Raw genomic sequence first — 15,670 nt, 5'->3', positions numbered from 1 at the left:
AAGAAACGGCGCTCTCCTGATAGTCCAACTACTTTTCGGAAGTCAAGAAACTTGTCTTACCCTGTGAGGACGTTTGCTATTTTGTTTTTTTTTGCGCTATAACAATCCGGATATGTGCTGCTTTATTTTCAGCCGTCAGACGAGCAGTAGTCACCGTTCATTCCGAGTTAGCAAATTATTAACGGACTGTGGCGGGATCCAGTTGAAATAATCTGTTTAACTGTATCGCTCGCGCTCATGGGCGGCGCTGCATGTCTTCTGCTGGCATCGCTTTGAATGGGTGGTCCTGATTTCTTCCCACCCATGTAACTACGTCGTAATCTTCATGTTCAAGAGCTCTACATAGAGTCAGGCACACATATTGAATGTCTCAGACTGGAAGTCCCCAAAAACCCCAATTTTAATTCACGCAAAGGGCCTAGACAGACAGGCAGATACATGAAGCTCTTATGTGTAACGTGGTTAGTAAGTGTATGCATAAAAAGTGATTTTAAAAAAAATTGTATATAGGCCTACACACAATAAAAGCATAATGTGTAAAAATATAGGATACATTATGCCTACATACAAAACATAAATTATGCAGGGTCTGGCCATTACAGTAATAGCCTAAGTAATATGGTATTGTTATATAGCATACATGTATATAACAATACCAACAGTTCTAATATGATTGGACTGTAGGCTATGTGAACTGTATAGAGAGCGATATCTGTTTCCTTTTTATTAAATTATTTCATGCATAGGCCTATTGAAAATATACCAAATAATATTGAGTTAATATATTACAATATATTGAATGATACATAAGAAAATTCTGCTTTTCATGTATTGATTATGTGACAATATTTTTACTTATTGTAATAAAAGCAATTTCATATTCAGTATTACACTTCATAGATGCACATGTAATAAAATATGGAACTGTATATTTAAACATACTATATTCACCTGCTCCCCACTATATGTCAGTGTGAAGTATCCCAAGCAGAAGGAGTTGGATGAAATGTTCTGAATGAAATCACTCCACATGCTGACTTGTGAATCATAATTCCACCATGTTCGTTCTTTTGGCCAGAGGAGAACTGGTCCTCCATTTCTGACACTTGTTGGAGGTGGGTTTTCTTGCCACTGTCACCTGGCTTGCTTAGTTGGGGACACTTTTCAGCAAAATTATTGCCTTAATGCACTGACACTATTGGGCAAGAACTGAATTAAGCTGGATGATGACATCACTGTTTTCTCCAGAGCTGCTTTATTGAACTCATTCCATAATTGATGAACTTTACACAGTTATTGAACGGAACTGAATGAACACTGAACTGACCTCAGCTGAACACTATTTTCTTTTTAGACCTTAGACCTTTAGACCAAGTTTTCAGTTATTAAAGTGTTTGGGGGAAAAGGTATTTGCAGTTTGTTTGAGATTCTGTAAAGAATGACCTTATATTTTTGCTCTATAACTTCAGAGTTGCCTTTGTAAATGTAGTTCAACACTTATTTTTCATGTAAATCGCATAAAACTGATAAAAAATCTTTTAAAAACACCATTCGCTTAAGCATGCTGTATCAGTGATTCATATTTCAGCCACAGAAATTAGATATTTTATTTTTAATTTAATACAGTTATTGTTATTATTGGTCGCACCACATGATGTGTGGTCACTCCAAATGACACAAAGACCTTAAATATCATTAAAAATCTATTTAAAAAGATCAATAAACAATCAATTTTAAAAATATATTTAAATCAGATTTTATTAAAATTTCACAGAATTTTCATGAACAAATTTTATAAACATTTTTTATATAAAAAAATCACATTGCAAACAGTGCACCATTTCATTTAAGTTGACTTTCATTTAATTTTAAATTAATGAATTCTCTAATTTATCAAGAACACATTTAAATTGAAATTGACAGTAAAGACATTTATAATTATACAAAAGATTCTATTTTAAATAAATGCTATTGTTTTGAACTTTCTATTCATCCAAGAATCCTGGCAAATAAAATACATTGCAGTTTCCACAAAAATATGAACACTGATAATAATCAGAAATGTTTTTCGAGCAAATCAGCATATTAGAATGATTTCTGAAGGATCATGTGACACTTAAGACTGGATAAATGATGCTGAAAATTTAACTTTGATCACAGGAATAAATTATATTTTAATATATTTTCACATAGAAAACAGATATTTTAAATTGTAATAACATTTCACTCTTCTCCTAGCAAGGTGTAAGGGTCAGAATTAACATAATTTGTTTTACATTTTTTCATATTGTACAAATAATACATACATAAACTGTCTGAAATATTTTTATAAAATGACCCAAATTGCATAAAAATCTATTCCAAATGATACTAAAATAAATTACTTTATATCATCAATTGAATATAAAAGCACAAAAACTGCCAATCTAGAACATACATCTTTCACTGAAAACACTCTGCAGTGGTCGCAACCACATGATATTTTCAAATTCAGTCAAAATTTACAGGCACAGAATTGGCCACCTAAACAATACAAGCTAGCTTCCCACAAAAGGTCACTACGAAATTTGTAATAAAAGTATATATTTGCATAACTCAATATTTGTTGTTTTTTTTTGAGGTCATACCACAAAGTCCCGAAAAGTGATAATTTTTTGATGGTCGCACATGATATTTCATAAAATGGACGTAATCAGACAAAGTTTGTTTGTATATTATGATGGAAATATAAAGACGAATGTTTGAAATCATGCCAATTAGTGCAGAAAATTAATGTGAATAAATTTAGAGTAATTTCAAAGACATTTCCAAAACAGAAGTTATGGCCAGACGGTCGCACCACATGATATTTATACACTCTAAAAAACAGAAAATTACAAATAACTAATGTTTTTTGAAAAGTTAAAGAGAGTACATGCACGGGAGAGGTAGGCTACTTCATATATATGGCATCTTTTTTATGCATTTAAACCAAATTTTAACTGAAAAAAATGTAACCAGGCATAAAATGTCACGTCACTGACCCATGTATGTGCAATATGTAGGCTACATTATTATGATAAAACTATGCTATAGGCTATATTGTTGTATATATCCATATTTATATTTGTAAATTTTCATTTTCCACATATTGCATATGACATTAACAAGACATCCAGTTGTCCAAAAATCCTAAAATTCTTAGCAAACATTTTTTTTCTCATATCTACCATTACACATTTTCATATAGCCTATGAAAATGTGTATGCAAACAAAAACACTCGTTTCCCAAACGGTTCGGTTACATCTATTCATTGATTTAAACCTACAGCTAAAAACTGTCATTATTGGGTCATTATCTTTCTCTCTAAACGGTTTAAAGTTGTTAAAATTGTGATTAATACTACGTTTTTCGTTTCATTAAGCAGCCAATTTCGTTAGTCTACGTTTACTACAGGTGGCGCGAATTGCTCTATCTCTTGCGGATGTGACGGTTACTGAACCAGAGAATAAGAAACTGACTTCCTGCCCGCTGGTCCTTTCGCTGCTGCCATATCTGACCCAGGATCAGCTTCACTCCCTTACATTCTCTTCATGATTGTGAGGTATCATTCAACCAAAACTGATTCTGCAACAGATGCACAGTGAACAGCGATTTCACCTTGACACCAAGTATGGCGTCGGCTACGAAAATTATCCAGAGACTGAGGAATTATTTGTCTGGGGTGAGATGATGATGATTTTAATCGTGTATCAGTCATGCACTGTTAGAGGTACAGAATCTAACGTATCGATGTAATATGACAACGGGTATAAAAACACTGTGTATGCACTGTGTGCATTACAGAAACATCTTAATTCTTAACTCAAGGTTTAAAAAGGTCTTTCCTCGGTAAAATTACCATCACTGTTACTAAGCAGATGAAATTATGAGTTAGAATGTTTCTGTAACTCCGCCCGAGCAGTTTCCATGTCTAGATAATATTTTGTTCAGTATATACATTGACTTTTCTCGTTTTCTTAACAGCAAAATCTCCAGTCAAAACTACAACTTCGGTACACTGAAATTGCAAAGAGGTAGATATATATGCCTATTAAATATTACATATTAATACTTTGGGGTCTTGAAATGGATTATCTAACTGAAACCAGCGTTATACTTATGTATTTTATTATATTAGTAATTATTAATTTTAAAGTATTGGTAGCTGGCAAATATTTGTATATTAAATACATTTTCTTTAATCATTTTTGTCTTCATTTCAATTGATCTGCAGTGAAACCAATTTAGTTGTTTTTTTGTTGTGTTGATTGTTGTTGTGTCATGTGAACTACCCAATATATTTATGTATTTATATTTACTATAATAACTTTATTTTCAAAATAAGTTATGAAGACAACCAATGGAATCGTTAAGCCATGATGAATATTTATTCATTTCATTGATGGTAGGACTCAGCCACCACCCAAACTTCCTGTTGGACCCAGTCATAAATTTGCAAATAACTACTACTGTCAGAGAGATGGACGCAGAGAATCTGTTCCACCAACTGTTATCATGTCTTCACAGAAGGCCCTAACCGCTGGAAGGTGGGTTTGCATTGCTTAATAGAAATTATTTTAAAATATTTTGTATATTTTATGTTTTTAACAAGACACTCCTTTACACAAGCCACTTCAATATAAAGTACCAGGCTAGGCAGCTAAACAACGACCGTTAGCTAGGCTGTGAATACCTATTTGGAGAAGTTCTGTAAATACAGTGTTATGTACCCTTTGTGTATCTAAATTTGGTAGGATTGCATCTACTCAGTAAATTAATAAAGTAATATTTCATTTGTTCTGAGTTGTAATGCATTACTAAGTAATTAATTATTACTGTAATTTAAATACTTTCCATTAAAAATAAAGTGAGGGATTACTCTTTATTTATTCTGTAATTTATAGTTACTTCTGATGTAATTGCATTAAATGCTTTATAGACTATAGAACAATTCTATAATAGTGGATTTAACATCAAATTTAACAGCTAATGTTAAAATGTTTTTAATGCAACCTTCAGCCTTTAAATGCTTTGGTTAGTTCAAGAATGATTTATGGAATTTTGTATTATTTATTTGAAAGAATTACAGCCGTTTCAATAGGGCTGCACGATTTGGAGAAAAAAATCGAATTGTGATTTTCCTGGTTAAAATTGCGATTTGTGATTTAAAATGCGATTTTATAAAACAAATGAAAAAAAAAAAATAAACAATACCAGGCTTGTTTTGCTTGTTTGTTGGGCTGCACAAATTGGCCTGAAATGGTATGCTAATTTATTATTTTGACTAATTAATTATTTATTATTATTATTATTATTATTATCATCATTGCTAAATAAAAATATTAAACCAAATAAGAAATATTACTGTTGTAATAACTTTCATTATTAAAGTATTTAGCATTAGTAGCATTTAGCATTCTAATAGAAAATAATATATATTTTTTAATATTTTAATATTTAAAACTTGTAAGACAAAATGTGGGATTACCTGTTAACATATAACCAATATGTCTATAAATCATTAGAAAGGTCTAAGGATTTATTATCAAATATTATATTATTATTATAAAAGTGTCAATGATTTCTTTATTTTTGTCAGGAGGTATGCAAAATCAAAAGTGGAGTGCATGTATTTAATATGAACTATGTGCCTCTTATGCATCCACTGTGGGAAAAAAAAACCTTTACATTTATGTATGCCGGAGAAAAACATGGATTATATATTCCCCTCAAAGTTTTTTAGAGAGAGGAATTATTTTTCCTATTTTTACCCTGAATAGGATTGAGTGAGCTTTACTTGGCGCTAAACATGTCTGTTTCATACTGGACGCCGGAGGGCACCCTTGAGCAGATACTCCAAATATATGCAATAAAACAAATGCTGCTGCAGGAAATCCCTAGTCTGGGTAAACGCAGCCTGATCTGCCGACGATTTGATTTCGCCTGGCAACTCAGTCTGGTAACCCGTAAATTTCTACTGCTTTTGTCACACCTTTGCGGGAATCAATCACAGACTGGCTTATCCACCTTGCTCGCTATTGGCGGGTATAACACGATAGAGAAGCGACGGCAAGCTCGAGTGGGTGTAAATACCACTCACTTTCATGTTTATTTTGCACAACCTGCAAAAATTGCTCGATGCCATTGCTGCTTCTGCAAACCGCTGATCAGTGCTACAAACCAATACAAACTAAACCTGTCTGGATTTTTCGCGTCGCTCTGCAAAGTACGTCACCCGGATCGTTGATCTAATTGGTTGAAGGACTATCCAATTGCATGAATAATGCTCGTTGATCATGCCTCTTGTGCAGTAGAAAATACATAGCAAACTCCCCAGACCCATGTTCAATTTTAAATTGAGCTTGGTGTGGTGATAGCCAGACAAAGAAATCTCCAATGGGCATCATGCTGTCGCTGTGGCTGAATAAAAAGAAGGTAGAAACACTTTGATTGATTAAACATGAATAAAATAAACAGACAGCTACAACAATACATGGTTTATATGTTTTCTTCAAGCCTTCTTGGGTATTTCCATAATAATAAAGTATATTTATAATCCAATGCTAATCAAAATGCTGTTTCAAACACTCAGCTGTTTTTATTTTATTCTTTCCATACGCTTAAAAAGGAAAACAGATTGTTGACACATTCTGTGCTAACATGATAATGCTATATAAAGTTCTGTTCATAAGTTTACACACCCCTTGCAGAATATGGGGTTTAAACTTTTTGAATAGGGTGATCGGGGCAAATTGTACTTATTTGGACAGTGCTAAAAGAAAAAAAAAAAGATCTAAAACGATCACAAAAACAGTCCTTGATCATCCATGGGTGCTGTATTAGACAGGTGGTCATATGTTTTGGCTTATCAGTGTATGTAAACATAAGTTATGAAAACAGCTTATTCAGGACAGTACTAAAAAAATAACACAGTTTTTATGATCCCTCTATTTTATTATTATTATTATTATTATTATTAGCATCTTGCATATTCTGCAAGGATTAAATTTTTGAGTAGAACTGTATACATCTGTAACACTCGTGTCACTGTTTGTCATTGTTTATTTTGGTTCCCTATTTGGTGGCTGTTTAGTGCCTTATTAGTCAATGTGTGCATGTATTAGCCTGGGTTTTAACATGATAAATTATGATAACATCTTAAATGCTATATTTACATTTTACTTGTCTAAATTTCATTGAATTTGCTGGAGAATGGGGTTTAAATTCTGTCAAAGTATGCCTTTCTGTGATGATAACCATTGTCTTTAATCTCTTAATATTTTTTTTTTTTTTTTCACAGTGAGGTTTCTGGAAAATCCAAATGTCCTGTTGTGCCCGGGCCCCAGCCGAAGGAACTTCCACTCAGCGTTGACTAAATTTATGGTGTAAAATATGTGTGACTCTTAATAAAGGATGTGTATATATACAAGAAACATATTCATTGTAATCTTTCTGATTATTATGTTTTTTCCCCCAATTATTTCATTTGGTCATCACAGTTTTACTAGTACTCCATGAGTACCTGATGACCAAAAACAAGGAAGTTTTGTTTATTGATCTTTTTTAAGTAAGTTGTCACAATGCAAACCTTGTGACAACCTACTAACAGTGATTGGAGAATGTCTTTTAAATATGAAATACGATTTAAATGAAAAATTAATTAATTTTCCACAGCACATAAGTATTTAAAATACAATCTACAATGGGTATGGAAAATATTCAGACCCCCTTAAATTTCAGTCTTTGTTATATTGCTGCCATTTGCTAAAATCTTTAATAAAAGTTAATTTTTTCCCTCATTAATGTACAAACAGCACCCCATATTGACAGAAAAACACAGATGTGTTGACATTTTTGCAGATTTGTCAAAAAAAAAAAAAAAAAACTGAAATATCACATGGTCCTAAGTATTCAGTCCCTTTGCTCAGTATTTAGTAGAAGCATCCTTTTGATCGAATACAGCCATGAGTCTTTTTGGGAAAGATGTGATGTTGTTTTTCACACCTGGATTTGGGGATCCTCTGCCATTCCTCCTTGCAGATCCTCTCCAGTTCTGTCAGGTTGGATGGTAAACGTTGGTGGACAGCCATTTTTAGGTCTCTCCAGAGATGCTCAATTGGGTTTAAGTCAGGGCTCTGGCTGGGCCATTCAAGAACAGTCACAGAGTTGTTGTGAAGCCACTCCTTCGTTATTTTAGCTGTGGGCTTAGGGTCATTGTCTTGTTGGAAGGTAAACCTTCGGCCCAGTCTGAGGTCCTGAGCACTCTGGAGAAGGTTTTCGTCCAGGATATCCCTGTACTTTGCCGCATTCTTCTTTCCCTCGATTGCAACCAGTCGTCCTGTCCCTGGAGCTGAAAAACACCCCCCACAGCATGATGCTTCCACCACCATGCTTCACTGTTGGGACTGTATTGGACAGGTGATGAGCAGTACCTGGTTTTCTCCACACAGTTCTGTCTTGGTCTCATCAGACCAGAGAATCTTATTTCTCACCATCTTGGCAAACTCCATGCAGGCTTTCATGTGTCTTGCACTGAGGAGAGGCTTCCATCGGGCCACTCTGCCATAAAGCCCCGACTGGTGGAGGGCAGCAGTGATGGTTGACTTTCTACAACTTTCTCCCATCTCCCAACTGCATCTCTGGAGCTCAGCCACAGTGATCTTTGGGTTCTTCTTTACCTCTCTCACCAAGGCTCTTCTCCCCCGATAGCTCAGTTTGGCCGAATGGCCAGCTCTAGGAAGGGTTCTGGTCGTCCCAAACGTCTTCCATTTAAGGATTATGGAGACCACTGTGCTCTTAAGAGCCTTAAGTGCAGCAGAAATGTTTTTGTAGCCTTGGCCAGATCTGTGTCTTGCCAAAATTCTGTTTCTGAGCTCTTCAGGCAGTTCCTTTGACCTCATGATTCTCATTTGCTCTAACATGCACTGTGAGCTGTAAGGTCTTATATAAACAGGCGCGTGGCTTTCCTAATCAAGTACAATCAGTATAATCAAACACAGCTGGACTCAAATGAAGGTGTAGAACCATCTCAAGGATGATCAGAAGAAATGGACAGCACCTGAGTTAAATATATGAATGTCACAGCAAAGGGTCTGAATACTTAGGACCATGTGATATTTCAGTTTTTCTTTTTTAATAAATCTGCAAAAATGTCAACAATTCTGTGTTTTTCTGTCAATATGGGCTGCTGTGTGTATATTGAGGAAAAAAAAAGAACTTAAATGATTTTAGCAAATGGCTGCAATATAACAAAGAGTGCAATCTAAGGGGGTCTGAATACTTTCCGTACCCACTGTCAATAATGGCTCAATTTCTGCTGATTATGAAATCAGCAGAAATTGAATAAAATTTTATAAAAGGACATTATATAAAGCACAAAGCTCAAACTGCCCTGATATAAAATGTGACTTGCCCCGTTTATTAAAAAATAATAATAATTATAACAGCCTTGTCCTGAGGTCCCAGTGCCTTTTAAATGTGGTCTTAATGTGTTCATATGTTAATTCAACATTTATAGCAAAAAATATGATGAGAATGGAATTTTTAGTTTGGACAAAATTCACAGAAATATAATATTTAAGTTTTGATCTAGGTGTTTGAAACTAACATACAAAACCACCGCTGCAGAAAACAAGCATTTGTGTAATCAAACGTAACTGTAAAGTATAATGCATAATGATAGACAAACACAATCTGACTAACACAAACGATTGTAACTTTCAAGGTCTTTTTTATTAAAGACATTGAGTACTGATGTTTTTTACAGTCTATGGTACTGATGCATAGCGCTCCATTCTTTTTGAACACGAGATGGCAGTAACATCTTCATTTATCCGTGGCACTGTGGCAGCCTTGGGTAGATTTGGTACACGTGCTGCTAATTTATGGTATGTGACTCTTTATTAAAATGAATTCTAATTCACATGCCCTTTTCTCTCGGTTTTGTTGCAGTGTCTCTTTTATTGTTAATGTATAAGTGTAAAGCCAGTGAGTGCGAAACCATTGCCACACAGTGCGTTATTCTGGAAATAAAGATAACAGTGTCCAGTATATTGAAGCGTTGTATAAAAACCCTGGTGATCTAATTATATTTCTTTTGGAACTAATAGATTTAAACGATTATTTTGTACAAACGTCTCTTCTTGAGGAAAAAATCCCGAGGTTTAAATGCTGCAGGATAGGTGAATCGGCTCTCTCAGTCGTATTTGTCCCTCGTTTGAATCCGTAGAAAGTCCTCCTGGTTACCGTAGTGACGTCGTAGGTGAACGTTTTTGAATCGTTCATGATACTCATGGTTTGGAAATTGGGAAACATTAATAGCTCACATTTTTGCAGTCTGGAGTGATAAAAGCCTGAAAACAGCCATGAATGTTCAGCCTTCAAATCCTAATAACCCGATAGTGTTTTTCGACGTCACCATTGGAGGACAAGTAAGTTTAAATCCCACTACTGTCTTCATTAGCAGATCAGCTAACGTTAACTGACACAAAATTACACAGCCGTTTTTTAACTACTTAAATAGAAAAAAATAGCATCTGGGGCATCAGGGTACAAGCTCATAATATGGCCAAAATGCTCATGGTTTCAACTTTACTGCTTGACAAGTGGTCCAAAAATTTAAATGTTAGCTGTCTGACCATTTTCTTTACTTATTTGAGTGGTCACCACTGTGTAGTGGTATTTGCAAAACCATTTTAAAGCGGCTGTCTTTGTGGAATAGCCCCAACAAATTTTGGGTTATGTGGACAATTATAGAAACCTCAGTATGTCAGCTCTGGATGGTCCTAGCTCATTGACACAAAACTGATTTTTACAGCACATTACATGTTATATTTACACATTCAATCAAAGTTGTTGAACTTCCCTTAATTGCAAGACATTCTGGTTTTGTTGTATGAAAACACTTAAACAGTGGCATCAGTAAACCATCATAGAAAGTTTATTAATACACACACACAGTTGAGTGGGAAAAAAAAAAGTTTGACACTAAACATCCATATACAAAATTATTTGAATTTTGTAGAGAATCCTTTACTCTTTATAACCTCAAATAAACATTACCTGGAAGTCCTTACAAGTGTCTGACACTTCTCTACTTGAATCTTAGGCCATTCCTTGTGTGCAAAAACTTCCATCTCACTATATTTTTTGGTTATAATCCACATGGTTAAGATTTTTACTGCTGCAGCAGCAAAGCACCTTGTAGACCACCTCCATGTTTGACCCTGGGGGATGATGTTCTTCTCATCAGAAACCCTTCCTTTTTTGTGCCAGATGTACTGCTGATCCGTGGCTCATCAGTCTCACCAGTCATCAATCCATAAAACATTCCTTAGGGCTATCCAAAATACCTTTCAGCATATTCAAATCAGCCTTTTATGTTCTTGGTCTAGAGCGGTGTTCGCATGAAGTCAATGCTTGTTAAGTGTTGTTCCTGTATAGTCTGCACTGAATTTTTTTTTTTCATCAGGTAATTTAGCAAGTTTTTGGCAGTAAATTGTGAGTTTTTCTGAGTTGCTCTGATGAAACATTGTATTCCCTTTGATAAAACTGTGCTTTTTCTTCAATACCCTGGAAGGTTTGCTATGGTATCAAATGGTGTTTTAAAATGCGGAGGCAGAGTCCTCGATTTTTATATATCAAATGTAAATTAATGTCCCTGTTACACTTAATTTTCCTGGTTAAACATTACATGAAAAGAGACCAAATACAATCTATTTTGTATTTTTACACTATGCAATGTTCTATTTATTATATAGTATACATCTCACCAAGTTAGTGTTTTTATGTATTTTTACATTTGTTCCAAAATAATAACTAAAGGCAGTAACAATTTAAACAATATATATTATTTGTGAGCTAATGTTCAGCTTTTCTTTTTAATAGTCAACTTATTTTCAGCAGTCATTTCACGTTTGATTTTGAAAGCAGTGATATCTAAGGGTGTGTCTCAATCAGTTCCCTAGCTCCCGAGCTCGTGAATCAGTATATCGTGTACACGAATTCGGGAACTGGTAAGGACAGTAAAAGATGCTGGTTCACTACACATTGGGACACTTATGACTCTATTTCCGGCGACGTGACAACGTCCTCATTGTACAACATCACTACTGGTATTTATAAACAACAACAGAGCTGATATTTTCTGACATTACTTGTTATTTAAAGTACATTATGATTAATTATTTGCTTGTTACATATACATGCAACATTTCAGCCGTGAATAAATTATAAATGTTAGCTAGATTATGTTCATTACTTGTCTAGCGATGTATGTTTATGCTGAAATATAATAAAATAACGGTTTGTATTTTTAAAAACATCTATCGCGTATCGTTATGTGTAGTGAGTTGGCTCACGTGATTCAAGTTTCGCGCTTCAGAACTTCCGTTAAGGGAGCATAGTGAGCATTGATGCTCCCTGGTTTTCACGGTGCATTGTGGGACTTTTCAGCGATTGAGACAGCCCTTAAAATGGCCGACTCCCTGGTCAGTGCCCTGACTACTGAACTAGGGAGCTGATTGAGACACAGGGTAAGTGTTTACTTGCTTTTTAATTAGTCTTCCCATTAACACCATCAATGTCTTCATTTAGGCCAATTTGCAAATGCAGAACGTGCACAAATATGAAGCGGGATTTATTGCACTAACCAATGATATCTAATCATAGAGTGATGGAGGCATTGCCTCCTCTCATGTGACTTTCCTCCATTCATTCTCAATAGACCTTATGCTCCAGAGAAACAAGTGTGCTGCCATCTTTATAATATTGTCTTTGAGCTTCAGTTTTTGTGGTAGCTCTGTATATTTCTATGGCATCGCTGTCAAAGAATAATTAGCTGGTGAAGTGGATTTACTTGTTGTAGAGTTAATAAAAGTTATCGTGAGCATTGTAATATTTAAAGCAGATGTCTTAACAAATGTCAGTAGACCGGGAAGATTTTAAAAGAGCAGTTCATTCATAAATATGTTAGATCCTTGTGGAAATACAAACCGGAGGTCAAAAGACAATGAGCACAGCGCTGAAAAGGGGTGGAGCTGCATAAGGTCTAGTGGTGCAGGTATGATGTCATTTTGTAGGCCAACTGGTAACTTGATTTAAAAAAAACAATAGGATTTTCCCATAAGCTTTTGGATTATCGCAAAAACTAAGCTCTGTGATCAACAAAAGTTTATTATGAGTTAATATGTTATATGCAAAGTTCTGTAGTCTTTTATAAGTCAATGTGGGCAGAGGAGACATGTCTCCTGCTAACTTTAACTGTGGGTGTCGCCATTGGACAGTGTTACTTTTTAAAAATTAGTGACCTTAGCACCTTTTTATCACATTTTGTAATATTTGCGTTGTTATATTTTAGTAAAATCAATTATTTTCTCATCCATTTTTTGAGACACTGCTTCCCTTGCCTCCTCAGAGGAAACGCCCCTAGTAAACTTACAAACGATGCTGCCAACTGTCTCTAGGCACTTTTAATGTCTTGGAATGTTCTTATGTTTATGTAATAAAATAACTAATTATCTTAGCTTTTGTGAGAGCTCTTTTGTCTTGGCCATATTTGCTACTCAACTTCAGCAAAAGCATGGGTTAATTTTATGCATGTGCCACAGCTAAAGCATTATAGAGTTTTCATAAGCTTAATTGTTTTAACATTTTTTTTTTTTTTTACCCTACCATACTAGTAACTGATGTAAAAACAGCAGTGTTGAAAAAGGGTTGAATAATTATAACTGTATTATGAATAACTAAAAAATGTTACATTATGTATTGACATTATCACTTTTAATATGCCACTAAAGTTTTAGGCCTATATTATTAACTATGGATACTTAGAAAAGCTTACATTTGTAGGGTTGAATAATTTTGATTGTGCACAAACACAACAGTATTGTAAAAATGGACCGTAATTATGTTGGTACAATTAAATTGGTACAGTAATAGTTTGATTGACATAGCTTATGCTTGTCAGTGAGGTCTAAAACTTGGAGTTAGCGCTTGTTTCAGATGTTATTTAAGCAATAATAATGGCGATTTTTGGTAATAAATAAATATTATAGTGACATAGTGGGATGCTGTGTTTAGTTTTGTTGTCTTGCATAATGGAAAACCCTTTAAGGGAGACATGGCAACAGATTAACATACACTGAGGGTTTGAATGTTGCTTATCAAATTTATCCTGTTGTATAAGGTATCTGTTGTCTTACCTTGCTATAAGCAGTGGTTTAATGTTCTTTTGTGTTTGTGCACCTAAAACTGCATGTAAAGCAACACTCTTGAGAAGTTCTTTGTGACTTTGGGTGAATCTTATCATGAGGATACATTTCATTTGGAATCTTTTTTTTTTATATACACACATTTATATTTTGTATAAATAAAATAAAGCTAATTTTAGGATGATTATATATTTCTGATTAAGACTTATCAGAATTAAGCACTATTTGACTTGCTGCTTTTCTTTAAAAAAATGGCAGAAATCTGGATTACAGTAAGGCAGATACAATGGACGTGAATAGGGCCAATCAGTCAACCTTAAAATACTTACTGTTTAAAAAGTATAGACACAAATGTAAACGATAAAAATAATTTTAAAAAAACGTCACTGTTTGAGAGGGTCCCGTTTCACTGTTGCACTGTAGTGTGAGTCCGAAATCACCCCCTAAAGCCTCATTCACTATTCCCTACGTTGTCCAGTTGAAAGTGAATGAAAACGAGTGAGTGAATTCGGACAGCTTTGTGTGTACATCGACTGTACACTCGTTATTGCGGTGCAATGTGAAATTGAATGAGTGCACTCAATAACGTCCACTACAAATGGGTGTCGCCTCAAATAATGCCCTATTTGAGGTTATAGGGACGATTTCTTATTCAGCCCTTGATTACAGCGGAGAATTCAAACTACACGCGGCGCGCGCGAGAGAGTGGTTTCTGCGCTGAGCGCCGTGCTTGACACTGGCATAAAGTTTGACGTTAGACGTTTGATATTCGCAAATTTAGGGACCATCTCTAAAGTTACATCCGAAATTGGTATGCATGATTCTAACTTCAATAACATTCAATAACAACAAGGAAATAATTTACAGCCATAAAACCAACTGTAAAGTGTTCATCTACATGTCAGCTATGATTTAAAGCTCAATAACATTTGAAGGGAATAATTTACATGATTTGACAGTTTATTTTAATAAATATGAAAAATATAAAAGGTGTGCATCATAGCTGACATGTAGATGAACACTTTACAGTTGGTTTTATGACTAAATTATTCCCTTCAAATGTTATTGAGCTTTAAATTATGGCATATTTATGTATGAGCGTATATACAGTAATGAAAAATAGCCATTTTTACACATGATTTGACAGTTTATTTTAATAAATATGAAAAATATAAAAGGTGTGCATCATAGCTGACATGTAGATGAACACTTTACAGTTGGTTTTATGACTGTAAATTATTTCCTTCAAATGTTATTGAAGTTAGAATCATGCATACCAATTTCGGATGTAACTTTAGAGACGGTCCCTAAATTTGCGAATATCAAACGTCTAACGTCAAACCAACTTTATGCCAGCGTGATGCACAACTTTCTCCTCATGGATCATATTATATAGACCGGAGCGAGCGTGTTTAAGTTTTTATGGACCTATTTCATA

The 15,670-nt window shown here is 34.6% G+C and overlaps 3 protein-coding genes across 3 annotated transcripts in view; 2 read left to right on the top strand and 1 right to left on the bottom strand.

Moving 5' to 3' along the window:
• Nucleotides 1–257, bottom strand: part of kank3 (KN motif and ankyrin repeat domains 3) — a 28,372-nt gene extending 28,115 nt beyond the window's left edge. The window contains exon 1 of the mRNA XM_067395340.1: nt 61–257. The gene's annotated coding sequence lies outside the window, so the exon portion shown is untranslated. The remainder of the gene's footprint in view (nt 1–60) is intronic.
• A 3,270-nt stretch (nt 258–3,527) lies between these two features.
• Nucleotides 3,528–7,456, top strand: ndufa7 (NADH:ubiquinone oxidoreductase subunit A7). The gene is made up of 4 exons (XM_067394016.1): nt 3,528–3,704; nt 4,007–4,056; nt 4,432–4,569; nt 7,323–7,456. Exons 1-4 carry the CDS (start codon nt 3,654–3,656, stop codon nt 7,396–7,398), a joined length of 315 nt encoding a protein of 104 aa, XP_067250117.1. The 5' UTR covers nt 3,528–3,653; the 3' UTR covers nt 7,399–7,456.
• Nucleotides 7,457–10,275: 2,819 nt separating this feature from the next.
• ppih (peptidylprolyl isomerase H (cyclophilin H)) overlaps nt 10,276–15,670 on the top strand; it is a 40,702-nt gene continuing 35,307 nt past the window's right edge. The window contains exon 1 of the mRNA XM_067394015.1: nt 10,276–10,452. Coding sequence (XP_067250116.1) covers nt 10,387–10,452 — 66 coding nt within the window. The 5' untranslated portion in view covers nt 10,276–10,386. The remainder of the gene's footprint in view (nt 10,453–15,670) is intronic.

This window comes from Chanodichthys erythropterus, chromosome 9, assembly GCF_024489055.1.
Source record: "Chanodichthys erythropterus isolate Z2021 chromosome 9, ASM2448905v1, whole genome shotgun sequence".
NCBI lineage: Eukaryota > Metazoa > Chordata > Actinopteri > Cypriniformes > Xenocyprididae > Chanodichthys > Chanodichthys erythropterus.
The sequence above is the reverse complement of the archived record's forward strand: the minus strand, read 5'-3'. Positions and strand labels throughout refer to the sequence as shown.

Excerpts from the sequence above, each read along its gene's own strand:
- ndufa7 (XM_067394016.1), top strand. The coding sequence starts at position 3,654 with ATGGCGTCGGCTACGAAAATTATCCAGAGACTGAGGAATTATTTGTCT. Across the intron at positions 3,705-4,006 it reads TGAGGAATTATTTGTCTGGG|CAAAATCTCCAGTCAAAACT; the intron begins GTGAGATGATGA and ends TTTTCTTAACAG. Across the intron at positions 4,057-4,431 it reads TACACTGAAATTGCAAAGAG|GACTCAGCCACCACCCAAAC; the intron begins GTAGATATATAT and ends CATTGATGGTAG.